Below are 27,020 nucleotides of genomic sequence, written 5' to 3' on the forward strand. Positions count from 1 at the left end.
CATCTGTGGGACCCGTTGTGCTTACACTTGTCCATAAGACCATAATACACAGGAGCTGAATTAGACCATTCCATCATGGTTGACCCCAGATCCCACTCAATCCCATACACCTGCCTTCCCACCAGATTCTCCGATGCCCCAACCAATCAGGAATCTATCAACTTCCAATTTCAATATATCCATGGACGGCCTCCAGCGCAGTCTCTGGCAGAGCAATCCACAGATGCAGCACTCTTTGGCTAAGAACATTCCTCCTTACTTCTGTACTCACAGGTCACACCTCAAATCTCGTTCTGGATTCCCCACCACAGGAATCATTCTCTCCACATCCACTTTATCTAGTACTTCCGAAATTCTGTAGGTTTCAATGAGATCCTGATGCATTCTTCTAAATTCCAGCGAGTACTAGCCCAGTGCTGCCAAATTCTCCTGATACTTTAACCTCTTTTTCCCTGGAATCATCCTCGTGAACCTGCTCTGGACTCTCTCCAATGGCAATACATCCCTTCTGAGATAAGGGGTTCAAAACTGTTGACAATACTCCGTGCCGCCTGATTGGTGTCTTATAAAGATTCAGCATTTTCTCCATGTTTACTATATTCTAATCCCCTTCAGATAAATGCCAACATTGCATTTGCCTTCTTTACCACAGACTCAACCTGTAAATTAACCTTCTGGGAGTCTTGCGCAAGGGCTCCTAAGTCCCTTTGTACCTCTCATGTTTGAATCTTCTCCCCATTTAGATAATAATAACTTTTGTTCCTTTTACCAAAATGGATGATCATACATTTTCCAACACTGTATTCCATCTGCCCCTTTGTTGCCCATTCTTCCAATTTGACTTAGTCTTGTAAACGCATTGCTTCCTCAGCACTACCTGCCCCTCCACGTATCTTCAGATCATTTGCCACAAGCCATTAATTCCACTAAATCATTGACAAACAATGTGAAAAGCTGCAGTCCCAATACTGACCACCGACGAACACCACTAGTCACTGCCAGCCAACTCGAAAATGTCCCTTTTATTCCCACTTGCTGCCTCCTGGCTGTTAGCCATTCCTCTATCTATGCCAGTATATTTCTTGTAACACCTTATCAAATGCCTTCTGAAACTCTAAGTCAATGACATCAACTGCCTCCCCTTTGTCCACGGTGCTTCATACTTCCTTGAAGAATCCTGAAAGAATTTTTAGGCAAAATTGCCCTTTACAGAAACCATATGACTGACATTTTATCATTTGTCTCCAAGTACCTCGGAACCTCATCCTTAATAATGGACTCCAACACTTTCCCAACCACTGAGGTAAGTCTAACTGGCCTATCATCTCCTCTCTTTTCTCTTCCTCCCTTCTTTATCTTTGTATGACTATACTAATTGAGTATTTTTAAAGATGTAACTAAATCCTTTGCTGACGGTATTACGGTTGATGTGGTTTTTGTTGTGGGGAGGTTGGAGCATTCTACTGAAATTTTCAGATGGAATTGGGTGGAATGGGTTCATACACAGAACAAGGTAAACTGGGGCTATTAACTGCAAATTCTGTCTTCCAGGTTGCTAATGGTGAGCTCAGGTCATGGCATGTCAAGGGAATGTGAACACACCCTCGCTTATTGGAAATTGTCACCGCTAACAATGCATTTGCGCACAGCCCGGGCTGAGGGCTGTTTATATCTTGCCATATGTGCAGACGAGTCATAGACAGAACTTTGTGTAATAGACGGCCATCACCACCCCCACCCAGACACCCCACCTGGAGCCCCTGATGGCAGAATGAAGCATCTGGAGAAGCTTGTGACTCTCACACTACAGGAGGAACTGATACGGCGATGGTCAGGGCTGGGATGATCGTCAATTTTAGCTAACTGGGAAAAGACGGCCGTGATTCAACCTGTCTTGAGTCACCATCTGCAAGGTCTATCTTTTATTGAGGTTGAGTTGACTGACTGAACTTAAACAGCAGCTTTGTAGAACGATTGGATCTAATTTTTAACTCAGCTGTTCACTAGGCATGATACATTCCACTGCTCACTTGCCACTGTGATAAGCATGTTATGTTTGGAAAGAATGGGTTTCCCTAACTCTACAGTTCAAAGGAAAGTTTATAATCAGAGCACATATATCTCATCACATACTACCTGAGATTCCCTTTTCTGCATATTTAACAAATCTATAAAACCCTGACTATAACATGATAATGAAAGATCAGCCAGAAGCCAGTTCCCGGCACCCCAGCTCAAAGTTTCCAGTGCTGATGCCAGATCTGTCAAAACAATGATCAGAGATCAGTGTTAATATAACATATTACATCAAACAGCTTCAGACCTGGGAGAAGATAAAATTTGGTTTCTTTCCCATTGGATACCTTCAGTTCTGTGATGTTAGAACCAGCAGACGTCACCAGATTTTTCCCGCTCACCTCTTGCTCTTGATCACTGATGTGTCCTTCCAGTCTCAGCATTTCAGTGAGTTCTTCCACACGTTCTTCAATTGCCTGTTTCAGTCTTTCCCGGTAGAATTTTGACAGCTGAAATAGTTGTTCCTCATTCCACTGTGAGGTGTGCTTAGAGATTGTAGTCATAGGACCTGTGAATACAAAGGGTGAATTAAAACAAGAGCCATGACTGTTCCCTCGACATGAGCACCACGTAGCCGGCCCAGTTGGCATTCGTTAACATTGGCCACTCCGGAGACTGCTCACCAAATATCTCAGCTCACAGTCTAGTTCTGAATCCAAAGATGCAGCAAAGACCAGATAAATTATTCTACTTCTCCCTCCATTGATGCCACTGCACCCCAGACTCAGAGCTGACACAATATTGCTCGTTCTCACATGCCAACTCTCCGATATCACCAGCCCAGCCTCCCCATCTCTGCTGTGCTGGGTGAGAAGCTGACAGTGATGCAGTTGGATACTTCCCTGGTGTCATTGATTATGGATTACCTGACTGGCAGACCACAGTACGTATGCTTGCAACACTGTGTGTCAGACAGAGCAATCAGCAGCACTGGGGCTCCACAGTGGACTGTCCTGTCTCCCTTTCTCTTCACCATCTACACCTCGGACTTCAACTACAACACAGAGTCTTGCCATCTTCAGAAGTTTTCTGACGACTCTGCCATAGTTGGATGCATCAGCAAGGGAGACGAGGCTGAGTACAGGGCTACGGTGGGAAACTTTCTCACATGGTGTGAGCAGAATCATCTGTAGCTTTATGTGAAAAAGATTAAGGAGCTGGTGGTGGATCTGAGGAGGGCTAAGGCACCAGTGACCCCTGTTTCCATCCAAGGGGTCAGTGTGGACATGGTGGAGGATTACAAATACCTGTGGATACGAATTGACAATAAACTGGACTGGCCAAAGAACACTGAGGCTGTCTACAAGAAGGGTCAGAACTGTCTCTACTTCCTGAGGAGACTGAGGTCCTTTAACATCTGCCGGATGATGCTGAGGATGTTCTACGAGTCTGTGGTGGCCAGTGCTATCATGTTTGCTGTTGTGTGCTGGGGCAGCAGGCTGAGGGTAGCAGACACCAACAGAATCAACAAACTTATTCGTAAGGCCAATAATGTTGTGGGGGTGGAACTGGACTCTCTGATGGTAGTGTCTGAAAAGAGGATGCTGTCCAAGTTGCATGCCATCTTGGACAATGTCTCCCATCCACTCCATAATGTATTGGTTAGGCACAGGAGTACATTCAGCCAGAGACTCATTCCACTGAGTTGCAACACTGAGCGTCATGGGAAATCATTCCTGCCTGTGGCCATCAAACTTTACAACTCCTGCCTCGGAGTGTCAGACACCCTGAGCCAATAGGCTGGTCCTGAACTTATTACCACTTGGCATAATTTACTTATTATTATTTAATTATTTATGGTTTTATAGTGCAATATTTCTACACTGTTCTTGGTTGGTGCGACTGTAATGAAACCAAACTTCCCTCAGGATCAATAAAGTATGTCTGTCTGTCATTTTCTGATCCTTCCGAGCCCGTCTTTATGGATACTGGGCTCCATCCTTTGGAACTGGGATCACATCTGACTATCTGATCAGAAGTTATCAAAATAACAATTAGACAGACAACGGCTGCCTTACTTGCGTCACTGACATCTGATAAATTATTAGATTTAGTACTTACAATGCTCAGTTACCAATACCACCATTAATAACTATTCCTCAGAATCTCACGTCTATCAGAATAACTAAATATCTGTTTAAAAAATCTAATTCTGTCCATAGACTGAGCAGAGGAGCAGGACATTCCACCTCAGTTGTTTTTCCCACTAAACACTAATACTTACTCTCCCACCAGCTTCCAATTTTAGAATTGGTTTCAACTGTTGTTCTTCTCATGTGGCCCATCGAGTCCTCTGCATTTTCTTCATGGCTTATCCATTTTTTCTCTCAGTTCCAAACTCCTGGGTTCTCCCTGTATCTTTTCCTGACACTATATTCCATTGTGATTTCTTTGCCCATTCTGCAAATCTGACTAAGTCCTTTTGTAGCTTCTCTACAATCTGAAAACTGTGTACTCCTCCACCTATCTTCATACTGTCTGCAAACTCTGCAACAGAGCTATCCATTCCATCGTCCATCACCAATGACATATAACACAAAAAAAAACAGTCCCAACACATACCCCTGTGGAACACCACTAGTCACCGGCAGCAGACCAGAAAACCGAACCTTTAATCCAACATTTTGCCACCTGACAGTCAGCCACTGCTTTATACATGCCAGAAGCTTAAACTGCAATACCATGAGTTTGTGGCTTGTAAGCAGCCTCTTATGTGGCACCTTGTCAAAGGCCTTCTGAAAATCCAACACAACGTCAACTGCTTTCTCCATCATGCTTTTTATTACTTCAAAGAATTCCACCAGTCACGATTTTCCCTTAAGGATACCAGGCTGACTACAGCCTATTTTATCATATGCGTCCTAGTACGCTGAGACCTCAAGCTTAACAACCGACTCCAACATCGTCCCAAACTCTAACGTCAGACTAACTGGCCGTTTCTTCCAGCTAATCTCATTGCTCTCTTGCTCCAACTAACGTGTCTAACCTGCCATTCACGGCCATTTCATTCTGTGTGGTCTCCTGTTTTAATAAAACAATAAGATATTGGAGCATTTGGCCCATCAGCTCTGCTCTGGCATTTCATTATGGCTGATCCATTTTCCCCACAGCTCCAATCTCCTGCCTTCTCCCCATATCTTTTCATACATTAGGCAGACTAGTCAATGACAACTACTCAAAAGTTCCCGTTTCCCCCGTAGCTGTAATTGTGCTCTACCCCTTCCCTCAGTTCAGGTTATTTATCTCCTCTGTAAAAATGCATTTTTGCAAGCCAGATGCTGCTCAGTTGTCAGGAGGCACAATAATATTTGTAAAACATTTGTAACACACCCTTGTCCGTCCTTGTTGACATCTCAAGATCCTCTCTCATCTTTGCGACATCATCCATGATGGAGATCAGTGTTCCAATTCCGGGTGCTCTGTAATGGATGGAACATTAATAGGATGATAAGGAAATTAGTTTGAGAAGAAAAACGTTGTCCTGAAAACTCCTACGCACATTTCATCTACTCTTTGCCCTTTCGAGCACTTTCAAATCCCCTGGAGCCCAGCCCTAGTGGGGTACACACTGTCCAATCTCCTGGGACCCATCCTTTCTGGATCACAATCCAGCTGATCACAGATTGTCTGACCTCACCCCACACCCCTCCCATCCCAGAGCCCATGCAAGTCTCCAGAGGAAAGTTCTCCTCACATCATGCAGAAAGAATCACAGACCCAGTTCCTGATCTCAAAGGCCCCTACAGTATGTAAACGATTCATATACATCACATTTCATACTTGAAGCTGTTTTAAAAATGAAACCTATTTCACTGATCCCCCCCCCCCCACCTCGTCATGCATTGGAGTATAAATGTAAAAACACTGAGGCAGTGCTAAGTTAATTCGCATCATTCACCCACACAACCTTCAGAAAGCTTGTATGGAATTTCCCTCCACAACTTGTTTTCCCATTTCTTCCCATCAGGTCTACACTTTCCTCTGGAAACCTGCAGACACTTCCCTGTCTCCACCCAGAAGATAAGTGTTATTCTGCCTATGTAACCCCACAATTGTTAACAACTCATCTATCCAGCCGATCTCAACTGGCTGCCTGAGTTTTCACTCTCCTTCCCTAAAGTTTATCCTGCAGCCTTCTCTGTCCAGTTTCTGTTCCCTCTTGTTTTGTGGCCGTGTGGCTTGTTATGTTACACTCTAGTATTAAAGTTATAATTCACCGCTAATCGTCTCTGCTGCCCTTCTTTTGGGTCAGGCCTCCTCTATATTTCCTCACCCTTGCTACAACTTTGGATATTTTACTTCCCAAAAAAAATGTCATTGTTTTAAATGAGATCTATGCCTGAGCCTTTGCGCATCTGCCACGGAAGATAGTTCCACAGTATTTCTATCATCTGAGTGAAGAAATTTCTCCTCAGTTTGTTGCTAAACCGCTCACAGGCTATTCAGTGTCAACCTTGCAACTAGACTGCCCTGTGAAGCATTCAGCAGACATGCTCCAGTGCAGGACTTCGAAATGTATAAACATTTTAATGAGGCCCCTTCCAGCTTCCAAACATTCAGCCCATTTAGTCTCTCACAATACACCGTCACGACTTGCGGTAATTAAACTCCAATTCTTTCATTACATCATCTCCCTATCTGCAGGGTATTGTCTTTTTGAGAAAATAATATCAGAATTGTCTCCACACTTGACATGTAATCTGATCAAAAGCTCTCTATGATTGTACCCTCATTGCCTGCAGTATTTGCAAGTGTTGTGTGCACTGGAACACTCAGGTCCATTCTGACAAGATCGTTACCTGGTCCTTTGCCATTTCAATAAGCATTCACAAGTTCTGTTCCTCAATTTTCTTCCTGTCAATCAAGATTTTGCTCACTCAGATGATGTCCCAATGCCAAATGGCACTGTAGCAATTGTGGTGAAAAATTAACTGACCAACATGTTTTGGGAAGACATATGGAGAATGTGTAAACCCAAATGAAGAATGTGAAAAGATCACACCAAAGGTATTGGGAGGTCAGTGTCAGTCAAGATTTTGCTCACTCAGATTACATCCCATTATATTTAATTACAACACAGAAAACCACAGTCCTTGTAGCAGCTCTGTCGTGATTACCAATGCCCAACAGCAATGTAGCAACCGGTGGCGAAACATCAACCTACCCATGGATTTCCGGAAGAGGTTAGAATCAATTACCAGCTGGAAGTCCACGTCACCACTTTGAGAACGTGAGGAAATACAATGAGTGCTTCGCCTTCACAGGTCCGTGTCACAGCATTCTCATGCTGTTGCTTTACCATATTGTTAATTGTCTCATTCCCAAACGTTTAAATTGGAACGTCGTTAGATTTGCTACTCTCAGACATAAGGCAGAACCATGTTTGGGAGCAGAGCACAGTGTCTGCAATGATGTCAATAAAATCCATGATAATCCAAAACACTGATGACCACATATAATTCTCCCCGGCACCACCAGATTCTTCGGTATTTCAAGCCTTCCACCTTGAACTTATTCAATGACTCCAACTCTGCATCAGTTTGTGGTAGATAATTCCCAACACACTTATTCTACAGCTACTCAGTAATCTGCTCCACCTTCCCACTTCCCTACCCAACTATGTATGACATAGTCGGTAAATCAGGTATTAGTCACTTTGAAAAGGCATTTTATAACACCGTTCCGTGTTCTTTAGGTTACACCAGCAGGTTTTCACTACTCTATCCATTTATGTCATGGGTAACTATTTGGACTGCAATCACAGCTTCTGAATGTCCTGCAGCCGCTCATTATCCTGGACCAATGGAGACAACATTGCCTCTTGGAGCAGTGTCTATCGGCAAAGAAACACTTGTCCTCTGACTTGTTAATGAATTCAACAATCGGACTCAAATGTTACTGTTCGGTTGATCACTCTTCAATTCATGAGGAATTTCAGTCCACCTTCCTAACTCAACTTCCAGTTTGTCCACTTTGACTCATATAACAGAGCCAGACTTTCTAATCAGCTCATTGAGCCTGTTTGATGCCATTGCCTCAGCACATCACCACATAGAAAACTGTACTGTCAACAACAGACTGATAGAATATGTGAAGGAGGGACCTGCATACTCCAAAGGACCTCAGTCTCCAGAGGAAGGAGAGGTGTCTCTAGCCCTCCTCGTACTCAGCCTCTGTGTTGGTGCTCCACTCAAGCCTGTCATCCAGGTGCATTCCAGGTAGATCCTCACCACATCCACGTCCTCACCACCAACAGTAACAGGGAGCAGTGCTGGCTTAGTCTTCCTGAAGTCTATCACCATCTCCTTTGTTTTACTGATGATATAGCTTGCACCATTTGACAAAAGTCCTCCACCAGGGCCCTGTACTCATCCTACCATCTTCCCTTTATCCACCTTTTGCTGAGACATCAGAGAATGTCTGCAGATGACATGGTTCAGTGTTGTATGTTAGGTCCGAGCTAGGTACAGGGTAAACAGGATAGTCCAATCTAGTCCCCTGTGGGGCACAGTGCTGCTCTAGCCACATCTGATACACAGCTCTCAAGCTACAGAAACTGCCGTCTGCCAGTCAGGTAGACCCACCATACTCCAATGGAGCATCAAATGGTCAAATGGCCACATCATTGTGCTTACGTATATTATGCTCACTGTATGAGGATTATGATGGAACAGTAACTATGTGCCTTGACAGAGCTATTCTTGACCATAGTGCAGGTAACAATACATAGCATTGTCATGTACCCTCTCTATACTGGTGATAATGAAGGGAAAACAATTAAATAATATGCTGGTGGCTGTCCTTTCAAGAAGGGAACCTCCTCTCCAAATATCCATCAAGAAACCCCTGCATTGGAGATGATTTATATGGTCCTCCGAGAAATGACTTAGTTTTACACTTAATACAAGGGTATTTAGAAACAGGAAATGAGGCTGATCTTGCACACAATGCCACATCGCACAAACGTATAAATGAAACAAATTCCCGGCTGCTGCCACCCTCCTGGGCCCCGGTCTCAGTAATCTCAGAAACTGAGATCAGTGCAGAGGGGTGAACCAACCTCCTGCCACTGGAAGCACAGGTGTGTGGAGATGGTCTGGGCTGCACTGTCCTTAAAAATCTGTATCTCTGGCTCAATGTTCAGAACTGCAATGGAAGGGGGACAATTTCATTAATCTTCCCAACAGCAGTGGGTGTGGGAGGAATATAGTACTAAGCAACTTTGTTAATTATAATCATGGAAGAACACTGCTAATTCTGTTAAGAATCAATATGTCACATATCCATTGTCCATTTGATAATTTAGTAATTTCTGAGCATATTGTTCAATTACTGTTCAGTGTCTTGATAGTGTGAATGGACAGTGATTGAGATGAACACGGTGGATGACTTCTCTCAGTATATTACCTCATGTGTACCCTTCTGATTCTGAACCCAGACAGTCAGCATTATGGTTGCAGAGGTAAATTAGCAAGCACTGAGTAAATTTCAGCTCCGTTTGGTAAACATTAACCAAGCTCACATCTACCTCCTGGGCTCAGTGATTGCTAGGAATCAAGCTGTTCACTGCAGCTTGGACTTTTGGAGTAAATTTGGCAATTTACTCACTTTTCTAAACACAAAGTATACTGCAGATGCTGTGGTCAAAACAACACATACTGACAAGCTGGATGAACTCAGCAGCTCGGGCAGCATCCGTCGAAATGAGCAGTCAACGTTTCCTATCCTATCCCCTCCCAGCTTCCCCTCCCCCACCCCTTGATCTTTTCTCGGATTGGTTTTCCACCCTCGCCCCTCCTTCAGTCCTGACGAAGGGTCTCGCCCCGAAATGTTGACTACTCATTTCAACGGATGCTGCCAGACCTGCTGAGTTCATCCAGCTTGTTTGTATGTGTTCACTTTTCTTATGTCCATGTCAATAACACTGACTACGCTTTGCCCTTGTATCTGTGCTTCAGAGGAAGTACAGCGAGCTCAGGCTGATACCATATTTAGCTTCAGTCAGATTATACTTCTCACAACACAACTTGTTTATTACCCACGGCAAACTCCAGCTGACAGGTGTAGGGGTTACTGTAACATCACTGGCCCCCAGGCACCAATAGAACGTGCATTGCTTGCTAAGTCAAACACGAGGAAATCTGCAGATGCTGGATATTCAAGCAACACACACAAAATGCTGGTGGGACACAGCAGGCCAGGCAGCATCGATAGGATAAGCACTGTCGACGTCTCGGCCCGAAACGTTGATAGTGCTTCTTCCTATAGATACTGCCTGGTCTGCTGTGTCCCACCAGCATTTTGTGTGTGTTGCTTGATAAGTATTTGATTGTTTTTCTCTTGTTATTTTCCACAGATAGTGATTGTACATGTTTACACCGTATCTGTGCTGAACTTGGCAAAAAGAACGTGATGAAGCAAGTCTGCTCCTGATTTAAGGAATGTTGTTCAGCAGGCCCATCAACTTGCTCTCCTGAGACAAGCTTCAAGGTAACAACTGCAGTTCTACAACAGGCTAAATCTGTCCTCTAGCTGACACGAGTAATGTTCACATTTCAGTTTGTGTATCTCAGTGCTAGTTCTTTCCTTGATGATGCATTTGATTTCGTTATTGTTTTACAAATCTCTCAACTAGTTGAAGATGGTTATTTTTTATAAACTCTGAAAATTGGAACAAGTATTTGCTGTTCAAGATAAATGAATGTAAAGAACATGAGCGGCATTATCCCACAACACACTCCCCTTGACGAGGCAAGTTGATTTTTTTTCTTGTTTCCCTGTTTCCAGACATCCTCCTAGTGAAATAGCTTGGTCTACATTATTCAGTGTAAGTATCCTGTCTTTAAAAAGGAACCACATATTCGAATTTTGATGCAACATATTTATGTAGCTACAGAGAAGGCAAGTCATTGGCTATATTTCATTCAGAGCTTGAGATTTGGTTTATCACCCAAAACCTTCGAAAACTTCAACAAATGTATCGTGGAGAGCATTCTGACAGGCTGCATCACAGTCTGCTATGGGGGGAGGGGTGGGTACACTGCACAGGATGAAAATAAGTTGCAGAAACTTTTAAAATTAGTCAGCTCTATCATCTGCACTAGCCTCCATAGTATTAAGGAAATCTGTCAACCAGGACCTGTCTCTTTCACATTATTGTCATTAGGAAAAAAAGTACAGATTCTGAAGGCACAGATTCAGTGATTCAGGAACAGCTTCTTCTCCTCTGCTATCCAATTTCCGAATGGCACTGAGCCTCACTACATCTTAATTTGGGTTTTTTTACGCTACAGATATATGAACTGAACTATTTAACAGACATTCATATACTAATGGGAGTCCAGAATTTTCCTCTATATTTATTGGAAGGTACTATAATGGACATCATATATAAGTGTTTGGGGAAACAGGGTCTAACTGGAGATACAGTTGGCCCTCCTTATCTTTGGGGGATTGGTTCCCGGACCCCTCACGGATACCAAAATTCGCGGATGCTCGTCCCACCTGTCTGAATCCGGTGGATCTTAGGACCCAGTGCCAGAGCTCTGAATACGCATTGTTTCTGTTCATGGAAATAATCACGATCACGATTGAAAATAAAGTGGAAATAATAAAGCGATCGGAAAGAGGTGAAACACCATCGGTCAAGCATTAGGCTACGTCGGTCAACGATCGTAACAATTTTAAAGGATAAAGTGAGAAAGGCTCTGCTCTGATGAAAGCTACAATTATTACTAAGCAATGCAGTGGTTTAATTATTGGGTTTTGTGGTTTTAGGTTTGTCCGGCACTGAAGCATACTTTCTCAAGTGTTTTATATGTATAGAAAAGTAAAATATATACTATATACTAAGGCAAATGTTTGACTGACGCTAAATAATACCAGATATACCTGTTCCGAATTACTTAGTAAGAGAACTTCCAAACTTTTTCGATCCCAATTCACGATAACCCACGCACATCCCCCCGTATACTTTAAATCATCTCTAGATTACTTATAATACCTAATACAATGTAAATGCTATGTAAAATGGTTGTTATACTGCATTCCTTAGGGAATGTGCTGCCTTTATGGCAGTTATTTAGTTTATAATATTTTCGCTTAGTAATTCATTTGTTAGTATTTTCTAGTTAGAATTAGAAGTATTTAAAGTATATTCATTGCCTGTAAAATATATCAGCATGTGATGACGTCACATCCGGTTTCGTCGCGTCTTCTGGGAAAATACCGGTTTGAGATTAACACGAGGGCGGGGGCTCACCACGAGGCAGACCCGAGCAGAAGTTGTTTTGCAAGCATTAGAAATCACAGTGAGAGCAACGCTGTAAGTTAATAGATAATCGATATGTTGAATTAAGATGTTAACGCCAATCCTGTTAAAAGTAACGACGGTTGATAATGTTTATGTTTTCGTTAGTTAAAGAGTTGTGGATAGTTTGCATTGAAGTGTATTTAAAGTAGTCAATGGCATAGGTAAATTCTGCCTGGATACTGCACCTTAATGTAATGTAGTTATATTTACTTTTAGAAGTATTTACAATGGAAATGTGATATCAAGAAGGGAACAAATACTGTATCAATCTTGTATTGTTTTATCAACAGTTTTCACCATATGTAATGTGAAGAGTGAACAGTAAATGGTTAATCTTACTGCGACCTTGTTTCATTGACTGTGGTTTATCTCGGCGTTTAATTCGGCGTTTCCATTACACCCGAGCGAGAACGCTACAGTGAAAAAGCGGCATTATCAGGTGTTTCGAGTGCTGCAATGTCATCTCGATCCAGCATCAAGTCGATGCCACCGAGCGACAAGGGCAGTAGAGCGACATCAAGTAAGTCCACCCATGCAAGAGCCAAGGCAGAAGCCGCCAGGGTGCGACTGCGCTACGCCAGACAAGAAGCAGATTTGAAAATGGAACAGGCTGCCAGAGAAATGGAAGCGGCCACCAGAGAAGCCGAAATCCAGTTGGAAATGGCAAGGATATCGACAAAGTTGCAAGTGCTGCAGCTAGAAGGAGAAGAAGAAGCTGCCAAGGCGGAAGCAGAGTACATAGAAGAAGCTGAAGGAATGCATGATCTGACCGAAGTAAGATCTACATCAGAAAGGACCAGATTGGAATGCACAATCGACTATGTCCGATCTCAAATCGGGGCAAAGTCGGGGCAGGCTTATCCTTCCCCTCCATATGTATTCGATAACATCCCATGTCATGAGGAACCTCAGGGAGGCCGGATTGCATCACATCCATACGAGGAAGACAATGTACCCTCGCAACTCCGTGATGAAGTCGAGAATGAAAGAGCTGACAACCAATACTTCTCGACACCAAACTTACAAGATTTGGGGAGAAGAGATGCAGAGGTCGAATCCAGGACAGCAAATTCCATAAGAAATGTACGCGCCAACGTATTTCCCCAGCCCGCATGCCACTTACAGTTGATCCCACGATGTAGTATTTAGCACGACGGGATCTCGTCACTTCGGGACTGTATCGGTTTGACGATAAACCTGAAAATTACCGTGCATGGTACTCCACATTCACCAACGCTATCGACGGAGTCCAGCTCAGAGCAACCCAAGAGTTGGTCCTTATGGCAAAATGGCTGGGGAAAGAATCACGTGAACAGGTGAGACGCATACGTTCAGTGTACATCAACAAACCCGAGCTAGCCTTGAGAAAAGCATGGGAGAGACTTCGGGAGGGCTATGGGGCCCCCGAAATTATTGAAGCGGCGCTATATCGACGTCTGGAAAACTTTCCTAAGGTGTCAGCCAAAGATCACATTAAGTTAAGAGAACTCGGAGATTTACTCATGGAGATCCAAGGCGCCAAAGAAGATGGCACTCAGCTGGTCTAGTATACCTAGATACTCCATCCGGGATTAGACAAATCGTGGACAAACTTCCATTTGGGCTGCAGGACAGGTGGCTGTCTGTTGCCTTAGAGTACAAGGAAGACCACAATGGTCGATTTCCTCCCTTTAAGCACCTCACTAGGTTTGTGTGCAAGGAGGCGAAGAAGCGAAACGACCCTAGCCTCACGGGTCCAGGAAGCAGTACGATTTAGACCAAGCCAGGTAGATCCTCTTCGAATACTTTCAACATTGATAAACCTGTCTCAGTGCTCAAGACTGAAGCCTTTAAAACTAACCACGACCCTAGCAAGTATTGTCCATTGCATAACAAACCTCACCCCCTCAAAGGATGCAGAACTTTTAGGGAAAAACCCCTTGAAGAGAGGTTGGCCCTTCTCAAGGAGAAAAGAATATGTTTTAAATGCTGTTCCTCAACCTCTTACCTCGCCAGAGAGTGTACTGTCGCCGTGAAGTGTCCAGAATGTGATAGCTCTAATCACGTCGGGGCCATGCATCCCGGCCTGTCACCGCAAACCGACAACGCTCCTTCACCCCCACAACAGGACGGCGGGGAGGGAGAGGCTCACTCCAGGACAACAGTTGCCAGCTCGAGCTGTACAGAAGTTTGCGGTCAAGCTCAGTCAAGCCGTTCTTGTTCAAAGATCTGCCTCACTAAGGTGTACCCTAAAGGAGCCAAAGACATCAAAGCCTATGTGATTCTGGATGATCAGAGCAATTGCTCACTAGTCAGTCCAGAGTTCTTTAAGTTGTTCAACATTGAGAGTGAGCAGTTCCCATACTACCTCAGAACTTGCTCAGGCAACATGGAAACCCAAGGAAGAAAGGCAGAAGGCGTCCAGATCGAGTCCCTGGATGGTAAGGTCATCATCTGTCTCCCTCCGCTCTTAGAGTGCAATGAAATCATGAAAAACCGCACTGAGATTCCGACGCCAAGTGCGGTGCTACACCAGCCACATCTCCACCACATCGCCAAACACATCCCAGAACTGGATCCAAAAGCAGAAATACTCCTGCTATTAGGAAGAGATGTTATCTGGGTGCACAAGGTTAGGCAGCAGGTCAATGGACCACACAACGCCCCCTTTGCGCAACGCCTGGATCTGGGCTGGGTGGTGATAGGAGAGGTGTGTCTCGGTAACGTACACAAACCGACGGTCAGCACAATCAAGACCAATGTGCTGGAGAGTGGCAGCCATTCAGTTTTCCAACCCCGCACAAGTGTCCCGTGCATTAAGAAAGCACAACAAGACGTTAACAAGCGTAAAGTAACTGACGAGACGCTGGGTCAGTCAGTTTTCGTTCAAACTGAGCATGGTAATAAACTTGCTCAATCAGCTCAAGATGCCATTTTCTTAAAAACAAAGGACACCAAGGTCTTCAGAGACGAAGCAAAGAATGGGGTCGCCCCATTGCCTTTCAGAGAACCACGCCAGTGCTTGCCAAATAACAAAGACCAGGCAGTCAAGCGGTTCACGTCCTTAAAAAAAACCCTGAAAAGGAAACCTGAGATGCAGCAACGCACCCGATTGACCCACAAGGTACTGTGCACCCTAATGGCAGAGGTCACAGCCATTATAAACGCACGACCACTCCTACCTGTGTCTTCTGACCCGGAAAACCCCTTCATACTCGCGCCATCAATGCTCCTTACGCAGAAGGCAGGAGCTCCCTCTCCACCAGGAGACTTCTCAAACAAGGATTTGTACACAAAGCAATGGAGACAAGTCCAAGTTCTGGCAAATCGCTTCTGGTCTCGCTGGAGACAGGAATATCTACCTTTGTTGCAACAGAGACAAAAGTGGACAGAAACCCGCAGGAATCTTCAGGTTGGAGACTTAGTCCTGCTCAGGGACAAGCAAATCGCCTGCAACAGGTGGCCAATGGCCAGAATCACTGCTACATACCCTAGTGGGGATGGACATGTCAGGAAGGTCGAGTTGAAGACTACCGACCAAGGCAATGTGAAAATTTACCAAAGGCCAGTTACAGAAGTTATTCTACTTCTACCTAATGACTGATTAGAGACTAAGTTTTGTATTCTGTTCATTGTGACCTTACGAAGGTCAAGCGGGGAGTGTGTTGCCTTTATGGCAGTTATTTAGTTTATAATATTTTTGCTTAGTAATTCATTTGTTAGTATTTTCTAGTTAGAATTAGAAGTGTTTAAAGTATAGTCATTGCCTGTAAAATATATTGGCATTCGATGACGTCACATCCAGTTTTGCCGTGTCTTGTGGGAAAATACCGGTTTGAGAGCAACACGAGGGCTGGGGCTCACCACGAGGCAGACCCGAGCAGAAGTTGTTTTGCAAGCATTAGAAATCACAGTGAGAGCAATGCTGTAAGTTAATAGATAATCGATATATTGAACTAAGATGTTAATGCCGATCCTGTTAAAAGTAACGACGGTCGATAATGTTTATGTTTTCGTTAGTTAAAGAGTTGCAGATAGTTTGCATTGAAGTGTATTTAAAGTAGTCAATGGCATAGGTAAATTCTGCCTGTATACTGCACCTTAATGTAATGTAGTTATATTTACTTTTAGAAGTATTTACAATGGAAATGTGATATCAAGAAGGGAACAAATACTGTATCAATCTTGTATTGTTTTATCAACAGCTTTCACCATATGTTAATGTAAAGAGTGAACAGTAAATGGTTAATCTTACTGCGACCTTGTTTCATTGACTGTGGTTTATCTCGGCATTTAATTCGGCGTTTCCATTACACCCGAGCGAGAATGCTACAGGGAATAATGATGAGAAAAAAAGTCTGTACATGCTCGAACAACAAGTGCTGGAAGAGAACTTCCAGGTTTTCTTAATTTGCGGTTGGTTGAATTCGCGCATGCGGAATCTGCAGATAAGGAGGGCCGACTGTACTCAACATGGCTTTGCATGTGGCAGATCACATCCAATGAATTTTACAGATGTTTTTGAAGCTGTTACCAAGCAGTTTGATGAAGGGAAAGCTGAAAGTTGTCTGCATGATCTATGACAAAATACTCCATGGAGGTTGGCCCAAAAGGGACACATTATTTGGCATTCAGGATGAAGCAGTCAACAGAATTCAATTCAGTGTGGGCTTGTGGGAGGAGCCAGCAAATAGTGTCACTCACTAGTCCTGTGTTCTGCAGGCATCGGTGCAGGGTCTGTTGTTGTTTAGTGTCTGTTTGAATGATTAAAGAGTAACGGGGCAAACAGAATCAAAAACTTGTGGATGACATCAAGATTAAGGGTGGAGTGGACAGTGCAGAAAACAACCAAGGCTTGTAAACTGATCTGGACCAGCTGGGAAAATGGGCTTAAAAATAACAAGTGGAGTTTAACATAGACAATTTTAAGGTGCTGCACTTTGACAAAGACAAGCCAGACTAAAACTTACACAGTGAGTGTTAGGGGACTGAGGTCTGCGAAAGACCAAAGGGACCAAGGAATGCCGATGCACACTGACATGGTGCCAAAAGAAATGTTGAAATTTTCCACGGTGGGAATTAACTGTTCATTCTAACTTTTGCAGTTACTTACGAAGGTATTGAAAGAAGAAAATTACAAGCATGGATTTTCGTTCTGTCCTATTTTTCTTTTTGTTCAGTGTTTCTTTATGTTTTCTTTCCATGAAACAGTTTCACAGAGAGACCCAGATTCCACACTGGCCATGTGGAATCCAGGTTAAAGTAATGGAAATTTCTGCACCTCTATTCCAGATATGAGATGCCCTCATTTCAGATCGGAATTGCTCATGGGTAGACTGTTAAATTACAAATTTTAAGTTAACATTTTGGAAGACTGGAATATTTGGGGAACAATCCTAAAAGTTGTTTTTACTCACAAGAATGGCTTCTTTTGACAGAACATAAAATATGTTGCTCAAGACTTTAGACATAGTAATTTTTGCATTTATATTTCCTTTAAAAAGAGTCATGCAAATTACAAATTTAAATATTAGTCTGGCTCAAAAAGCAGCTTGGCATTAATTCCCTCACCATCTTAACATACACATTTATCTAGCTGCTGCTGGGTAGTTGAGTCAAAATAATTTGGGCAGTCAGCCCCGACACTGTAGGGGTGAGATGTAGTTGTAAAACATATTAAAATCTTACACCTTCCTTGCAGATAACCTTCCTGTACTGGAGAAAAGCACGATGATATGATAGCAGATCATCTCCAGAGGCCATTTGTATCAAAACAAAAATGGAGGAAATGGAAGATCAGATAAAGCAATGCACAAGAACAAAGACACAAAACAAAGGGGAAGCATTTTTTTGTAGATGGTTAATATCCTGTACAGGATGTCAAGTAGAACCGTGCATTATGGTTTCAGTCATGAAGGTTCACTCAAAATTATCCCGAGGGGAATAGGAAGGCTGACGAATTAGCAAAGCAAGGTGCTTTAAATGGGAAGGAATGGCTGCTGCAAACTGGCGAGATCGGAATGCAGAAGGAATAATACAGGTCTACCAAAGGAGAAAGAGGACTCATATCTGTATTGTGCTGGGGAGAATGGTGTGACGGCCGTGGACAAAAACCTTCTGTTTTCCAGAAGCTGGAAACGTACAGTTCTGAAAAAAAATTCTCGAGATGAAGTATCGCAGAGGGAACAATAATTATCGGCTTTTAGGCCCAATTATTGAACAGCTTTAAGTTAATGATAGCCATGGTAAGGTGGGACCAAACACATGTTAACATTGAGCCTGACAGTGACTCGCAGAAGAGGCATATCTGTGGAGGAATTCACGCCAGGCATTTTTTGAATGTCGTTTCAGTCGTTACAAAATACTCACAGGAGGACATTGTACACCAGAATAGTGGATAGGAATGGCATTAAAGGACATGGATATGTGATTCTTTCAGGTCCCAGGACCCGTCATATTTTTCAAAACTATTAGAAAACCAGCCATCCCACACCTTGAGGTAACTGAAATGATACCAGAGCCCAGGGTAAAACCGACGGGTTGGTATCAGTGTTAGAAGATGCGAGCGAATTTGTCACTTTGATTCTAGGATACCAGCACCTGCAGGTAGTTTTTAATCAAACTAAAATAATGGTGGTCACCTGCAACAAGGCAGTTATTTACTCACCTTCTTGGAAGGCAACAAAGCAGGAGAGAGTTTAAACCCGTCAAAGATAGAAGGAAAAGGGGACTATTAGAATTAGTGGGATCTGGTCCCGCCTCAGGGGTACTCACTGTCAATACCTTAATTATATCAGAATTAGAAAGCTAGATACAGTCCCTTCGGTAGAAAATACAGGATATTATTGGAGAAGGTTACCAACATCAGTACCAGACCAATCAGCTTGTTCGTGATGTATCCCAGGTAAGTCTGGATGCAGCGAAGCCCCTTCAAGATAGAACAAACCTGAATATTGACCATATAGACTCAACTACGAAGGAAACACATAAGGCTGAGAATTGTGCCACATAGTCTACTTGGTTAATAGCCATGATTGGGACAAATTTATTACAACTTGATCCACTTCAAGTACCAAACTAGGTATCAGGAGGGCAGGTAAAAGAATGGCTTGAAGACAAGGTACCCTTATGTCACATTACAAGTCTTACACCAACCAACAGCGCAATGGGTACAGATGGTGATGGTAAAGGGAGGTTTTATGTTGCTGCAGAGTTCCACATTCCACAACACGGGAATAATGTAACCTGCCCTTTGAAAAGGATTTACATTGTTGTCAAGTGTTGTGAAAGCACTTGTAGGTTCAGTACTAATGAGAATTGTTTATTGTCTATTCTGCCTGTGAATAATTAAGTCTTTCTTGCCATATGCATTGGTGGGACATGCATATTGCATATCAACAGCAGGCTCGAGTCTTCCAAGGGCTGGAAACAGTGTCCTCCTCTGAAGTCAAATTTACCTCTATCTGTATATAATGTGATTGTAGCACAGCTGCTGGGTGTCCATGTGTAGTCAATAGAATGAGTGGAGGTTAATGATCCTAAGATTAACATCCTTGGATCAAGAGGAGGGAGATGATGACCAGACGGAACTACAAGAGTAAACCCTATATCATACTACTTTTTGATGATTTCAGCTTCACGTTCAACACAAATATACACTCAGTTCTAAGCAACAAGCTCCAAAAACCTGAGCCCCTGTTCCTCTCTCTGAAACTAGATTATTAACTTTCTCACTGGGAGACCATGGTCCGTGAGTATTGGAAACGGCTCCCCTTCTTCCTGACAGTCAACACGGGTGCACCTCAAGGATTCGTGCTTGGCCCACTGCTCTAATCTCTCTCCACCCATCACCGTGTGGCTAGGCACAGCTCAAAGGACAACTATAAGTTTGCCAATGAGACAGCTATTGTCGGCAGAATTTCAGATGGTGATAAGGTGGGGTACGGCTGTGAGATAGATCAGCTGGTTGAACGGTACCAAAGCAACAAGCTTGCACTCAAATCGGTGAGACTGTGGATTTCAGGAAGGGGGAGTATTGGACGGGTGAGAGAGCAGCTTCAAGTTTAGGTTTGTCAGCATCTTTGGAGATGTACCCTGGGCCTAACACATGCACACAATTACAAACAGCGTGACAGCGCTACGTTTCATCAGGACTTTGATGCGATCCTGGATGTTACCAGACTGGAAAATGTTTACGGATGTAACACAAAACAACAAGCTTCACGACATATGCCGGTGATATTGAGCGCTGATTCAGTCCTCGATACCGTTTTTTGAGAGGGTCTAACACCAGAGGACACAGCCTCAGAATGGAGGGGCGTCGTTTCAGTGCACAGATGAGGCTGAATTTCTTTACTTTAGAGTGATGCACCTGTGGAATGCTTTGCCACAGGCAGTTGTAAAGGCCAAGGCTGAAAGTGTATTTAAGGCAGATTTGCTAGATTCTTGATCAGTCTGGGCATGAAGGGATATGGGGAGAAGGAAAATTAGATCAGGCACGATGTGATGGTGGAGCAGACTCTATGGGCCAAACAGCCTAATTCTGCTCTGTTTTATGGGGTAGGTCTGGGGTAGCTTGTTTGCAGGATATTCAAGGACTGTTAAGTGACGGGACCCTGGTGAACTTTTTAAATTACAGTAAGTTTGGGTGGCGGAATCTGGCTCTGTTATCCTCCCATTGCAGTGGGTGGCGGTAACGCTCAATCCAGGAAGGATCAGGAATAACGAGAGAGTGTCGGATCTGTGTCTCAATGCCTTGTCTGAACGGGCCAAGGCAGAAACTCCTACAAGTGGAGCTGCGCCCGGAAAGTACAATTTCTCCGTTTTAAAGTGCTCTTTCCGTTCGGTGAATTGAACTGGGTACACTGCCCGATATCAGACCAGCAACACTCCGCGACAGGCGCAAATACTCACCGGTGAGCCGGGAGCCTCTCTCGACGGGTGAAAACTTTCCCCAAACTCCGCCCACCTGCGATAAGCGCATGCGCAGCATGAAACCTGCGATAAGCGCATGCGCAGCATGAAACCTGCGATCATCTGCTTCTCGGCACAACAGATGCGGTTTCACTGGCTCTTCACTCAACCGTGGAGCATCTGGACAGCAAAGGTACAAACATCAGGATGCTCTTTATCGACGCAGCTCAGCATTCAATGCTACCATCCCCTTAAATCTAATCTATTGACAGTAGGTGCAGGAGTAGGCCATTCGGCCCTTCTAGCCAGCACCGCCATTCACTGTGATCATGGCTGATCATACACAATCAGTGCCCCGTTCCTGCCCTTTCCCCATATCCCTTGACCCCACTATCTATAACTCTATCTAACTCTCTCTTGAATGCATCCAGAGACTTGGCCTCCACAATACGTTTCAAACTTGATCTCAATATCCCCTTGAGCAACTGGACACTCCGGCTGTTGCGTTGCAGACGCCAGTCAGTTTTATATCGATTGTTATTGCTATTAGTTAATCATTGCACGATTTCAGTTATCGAAAAATAACTGATCATGTAGGGGTCCTTTAGAGCGTAGGTTCTGAGATGGTTTCAGTAGTGAGAGAGACTTATTTGAAAATTAAGGGGCCAATCAGTTAAAATCGAGGTGTGCAGAAGTCTCTTCTCTCAAAGGAGTCCTGAATCTCTGGAATCCTCTGCTCCTACTTGTGGTGGGGACCCGCTCATTATGGTGCAGATCCACAAAAGTTTGTTCCCAGTCAGTTCAGATTGGCAACAACATGTCCACAACCTCGTCAGCACAGGTCACTCACTATGAGACTGTGTGTTTAACCCCCTGCTTTACACCTCTAACTGTGTGGCTAAGCACAGCTCCAATTAAATATTCAAGTTCGCTGACAACTGCACTGCCGTAGGTGACAAACCTGCATGTAGGAAGGAAATTGAAAATCTGGCCAAGTGTTGCCACAATAACAACTTCTCACTCAACGTCAGCAAGACCAGGAGCTGATTATTGACTTCAGAAGGAGGAACCCAGACATCCATGAGCCAGTCCTCATCGGGGGATCAGAGGTGGAGAAGGTCAGCCACTTTTAAATTCTTATTATTTCAGAGGACATGGCATGGGCCCAGCAAGTGCATGCAATTATGAAGAAAATACAACCGTATCTCTGCACCCTGAGGAGTTTGTGAAGATGTTTCAGCAGGACATCTAGAACTTTGACAAATTTCTATAGATGTGTGGTGGAGAGTATATAGACTGGCTGCATCATGGCCTGAGAGGGAAACACCAATGCCCTTTAAGGGAAAGTCTTACAAAGAATTGTGGATACAACCCAGTCCATTATGGGTAAAGCCCTCCCCACTATTGAGCACATCTACACGGACAGTTGTCACAGGAAAGCAGTATCCAACATCATGGATCCCACCACCCAGACCATGTTCTCCTCTCACTCTTGCTATCAGGAAAAAGGTACAAGACCCTCACACCACCAGGTTCAGGAACAGTTATTGTCTCTCACCCATCAGGATAATGAATCAAAGGAGATAACTTCATGCAGTTTCACTCATGCCATCACTGAAATGTTCCCAGAATCTATTGACTCACTCTTTATCTGATATTTTTGCTCATTTTTTGTCATTATTATTATCATCATTATTAATATTTTATTTTCACTTTTTTATTTGCACAATTGTCTTTAGCGCAGTGTTTGCTTCTCCACCTTGTTGGGGACGGTCCTTCATTGATTCTATTCTGGCTCTTCAATTTAATGTGTATGCCCACAAGGAAACAAATCTCAGCGTTGTATATGGTGACCTGTGTGTCATTTCATTTCATACTTCAAACTAAATTTATTTTCTGATCTCCTGGACCCAATCACTACCTCCACCCTTCTTTCATCACCCTCCACACCCGGATCTATCTCACACTTACCTAAATCTTCCCAGCTTTGCCCCCACCCCTTCCCCTCACCGTACTTATCACCGTCCCCTGACTCTCAGTCTCAGCCTGAAATGTCAGCTGCTAATTTCGCTCCACAGATGCTGCGTGAGATTTTTGCCTGATCCTCAATTTTGTGCTTCCTGCAGTCTCTGCAGATGTGCTGACCTACGCTTAATGTGAGGAGGCAGACTGAGTCTTCACTGCCATTTGAGTCTCGTGATTCACTATGCTCTGACGGGAGACATTTTTCCTCCTCCCAGTCATGAACAGTCCACCCCTTTTTATGAGACTCTGGCCCCTGTTTCAACCATTCATGATGTTGTGCATTTCAATCTGTTCACCTTTCAGTCCTCGATTCTCTAAAAGGAAGAGATTTCATATTTCATCTTTCTTCTGGGATGACCACAGCATTCTGAGATCACTGTGCAGAATCTTCATTCTGCTCTCTATAACAAATATTATCTAACCCTTTTAAAACCTCTGTGTAATTAATTTCCATCTGCGCCAGCCCTGTGTGACTCTGTGTGACACCTCCATTACCCTGCCACTACTACCAACTTCTCACTTCCCTTCTACTGGACCCAGCTGTCACTCTATTGTTCATTTCAAATGCCCACACCTCAGCCCCTTTTCTCTGGTCATCTCCACTCCGCTTACAGTCCAGAGTGAGGTCGTCGATCCAAAATCTCGACTGGCCATTTCTGTCACTAGATGCTGCCTTTGTGACTGAGGTCCAGCCCTGATGAAGGGCCTTGGCCCAGAATGTTGACTTCTTATCCTTTTCTGTAGATTCTGCCTGGTCCTGCTGATTTCCTCCAGCACTTTGCGCATGTTGCCTGAGGTGCTCCAGTACATTCTTTGCACAAATAACCTCTGTGAGTACAGAGAGCAGGATTTTACACAGTACTGTAGGTGCAATCCCAACAAGGCTCACAAGAGTGTGAGGATATTTTCAGTCTTAGGAGGGATGATTGATAAGTTTGTGGCCTAAGGTAGAAAGAGTTAATTTTAGAAAACCTAGCACATTTATTTTTCAACATAGTCCCCACCTACATTTACATACTTAGTCCAGCGGTCGTGGAGCATACGGATCTTGGGCCTTCAGAAAGTGTCCACAGATGAGTAATTGATAAGTTTGTGGCCTAAGGTAGAAGGAGATGAGTTATACAGCTGTCGTTACATACACATGATTTGCACAGTGTGTTCTCTCTTCTACATTGTGTCAGTCCTGTTGTGTGTTGTCTTTCTTTGAATCTATTGTGTCTCTTGGATTGACAGTGAATGCCCGCAAGATGATGAATCTCAGCATTGTATAAGGCAGCGTATATGTACTCTGAAAATAACTTTACTTTGAACTTGTACTTCAAAATATAGACCAAATAAATTATACAGATCTGTGTCGCACAAAATGAAAAAATGAATTTTGCATCATTTTGCCATATAAATATAAATTGTCTGTCAACAACAGCCTCAGAAATGTACAGGTACAGAGGAGATGTCAGGGGTAAGTTTTTTACGCAGAGAGTGGTGAGTGCGTGGAATGGTCTTCCGGCAATGATGGTGGAGGTGGATACGATAGGGTCTTTTAAGAGACTCCAGGATAGGTATATAGAGCTTAGAGAAATAGTGGCCCATGGGTAATGCTAGGTAATTTCTAAGGTAGAGAATTTGTGGGCCGAAGGGCCTGTATTGTGCTGTAGATTTTCTATGTTTCTCTGTATTTCAGCCAAATAGTTGACCCAGTTTGGGAACAAGTGGTCTCCAAGCCCCGCTCCTGACAACACCGACTCGGACATCCTGCAGGCCTGGGAAGGATCTGGTTATTCCTTCTCTGTAAACACACAGACACCAGGAACAAGAACAGGCCAGTGGGCCCCTCCAGCCCATCCTGTCATTCATTAAGAATCCGGGCCTGTCCATTGTTGACCCCCAACACCCCTCTTATCCCCACTTTGCCATGACCATTGTAGCAGGTCAACTACAATGTGACGTGCTACATTGCAGGCACAATAGCAGGTGCCGGTGATTGCCCCACAATGTGGTAAATCCCTCTGCTCGCCATCACCGTGGGCTTAGACATTTCCACAGATGAGACCCTCCTGTCCCGACCGGGACAAACATTCTGTCCGCCCTCTCTCATGCCATCTATGTGCTTTCAATAAAATCCCTCCTTTCCCTCTTTCGTCTGCCGGGATCCCTCCGTCCCCGCGGAGCCAGAATCAAGCCGATGGGCCGAGCGGTCTGTCCCACCTCTCTGTGATACATCAGAATCTGGTCACAGGAGACACTTCTCAAACGCCCCCAACTTCCCTCAGAGGAAAATGGAAATAAATCAGAAAGCGCGACATTTATTTCGTGGGGCAGAACCTTCAACGGAGATAACGCCCTCTCGGCTGGTCTGGCTCAGCTATTGGATGTAATCAGTGACTGACATCAGCTCGGGCCAATGGGAATAGCGTAGATCCGAAATCCACTGGTGACACCCAGGGGTGTCAGTTGATCGTTTGCTCTGCCGTTAAACAGTCTCGCCGCGTGACGGCGACAGACGTGACAGATCCCGATTATGGGAGCCCGTGTATGTGACGTCAGGCGCGTGTGGGTGCCTGTGACGTCACGAGAGGGAATAGCTTGTGTTTTAATAGATAGATAGATAGATAGATACTTTATTCATCCCCAAGGGGAAATTCAACATTTTTCCAGTGTTCCATACACTTATTGTAGCAAAACTAATTACATACAGTATTTAACTCAGTATAAATATGATATGCATCTAAAATCACCCTCCCAAAAAGCATTAATAAATAGCTTTTAAAAAGTTCTTAAATAGTTTACTAAAGTGCATTGAGTGGTAGCTCAGTCCTAACCCCGGCACTTAACATGTCTTGCCCCTGGTGGTTGAATTGTAGAGCCGAATGGCGTTGGGGAGTAATGATCTCTTCATCCTGTCTGAGGAGCATTGCATTGACAGCAACCTGCCACTGAAGCTGCTTCTCTGTCTCTGGATGGTGCTGTGCAGAGGATGTTCAGGGTTTTCCATGATTGACCATAGCCTACTCAGTGCCCTCCGCTCTGCCATACTCTCCAGTTCTGTGCCCACAACAGAGCCCACCTTCCTTACCAGCTTATTAAGACGTGAGGTGTCCCTCTTCTTAATGCTGCCTCCCCAGCACGCCACCACAAAGAAGAGGGCGCTCTCCACAACTGACCGATAGAACATCTTCAGCATCTCACTACAAACATTGAATGACGCCAGCCTTCTGAGGAAGTACAGTCGACTCTGTGCTTTCTTGCACAGGGCATCTGTGTTGGCAGTCCAGTCTAGCTTCTCGTCTAACTGCACTCCCAGATACTTGTAGGTCTTAACCTGCTCCACACATTCTCCATTAATGATCTCTGGCTCCATATGAGGCCTAGGTCTCCTAAAGTCCACCACCATCTCCTTGGTCTTAATACACCTTAATAGATAGCCCTTATAATTTCAGCGGTATAACACAATTAATCATGGTTTTCATTCTGAATCCAAATCTAAAACAGAATTGCTCGCGGGGTGTATACACAGTCTTCAACAGAATATCTCTCGACCCTGCAGACTATAAATGAACAATGTTGACAATGTTCAGGCGACCCTACCTTTAGCAGCCGGAGTCATTCAGACAGTTGATCGCTGAGAAGAATTATGTTTGTTTGTCTTCAAAGACGGCTGGACGAAGTTGATGTGAAGGTCGGTGTGTCCCAGTTAAAGAACAGGACTGCCAAACCT

The 27,020-nt window shown here is 44.0% G+C and overlaps 1 protein-coding gene across 3 annotated transcripts in view; it reads right to left on the minus strand.

Annotated features, from left to right (window-relative positions):
* LOC132384425 (NACHT, LRR and PYD domains-containing protein 3-like) overlaps positions 1-27,015 on the minus strand; it is a 40,578-nt gene extending 13,563 nt beyond the window's left edge. The window contains exons 1-3 of one of the 3 annotated variants that reach the window (XM_059955578.1): positions 26,891-27,015; positions 5,407-5,495; positions 2,418-2,584 (exon numbers count right to left, since the gene is read on the minus strand). In XM_059955578.1, the coding sequence (XP_059811561.1) occupies positions 2,418-2,584; positions 5,407-5,464 (225 nt within the window). In that variant the 5' untranslated portion in view covers positions 5,465-5,495; positions 26,891-27,015. Of the gene's footprint in view, positions 1-2,417; positions 2,585-5,406; positions 5,496-21,280; positions 21,568-26,890 lie in introns of those variants that run through there. The other 2 variants (XM_059955579.1, XM_059955577.1) reach the window with 2 other exon arrangements.
* Positions 27,016-27,020: the final 5 nt, after the last annotated feature.

Source organism: Hypanus sabinus, chromosome 32 (genome assembly GCF_030144855.1).
Source record: "Hypanus sabinus isolate sHypSab1 chromosome 32, sHypSab1.hap1, whole genome shotgun sequence".
Classification (NCBI taxonomy): Eukaryota; Metazoa; Chordata; class Chondrichthyes; order Myliobatiformes; family Dasyatidae; genus Hypanus; species Hypanus sabinus.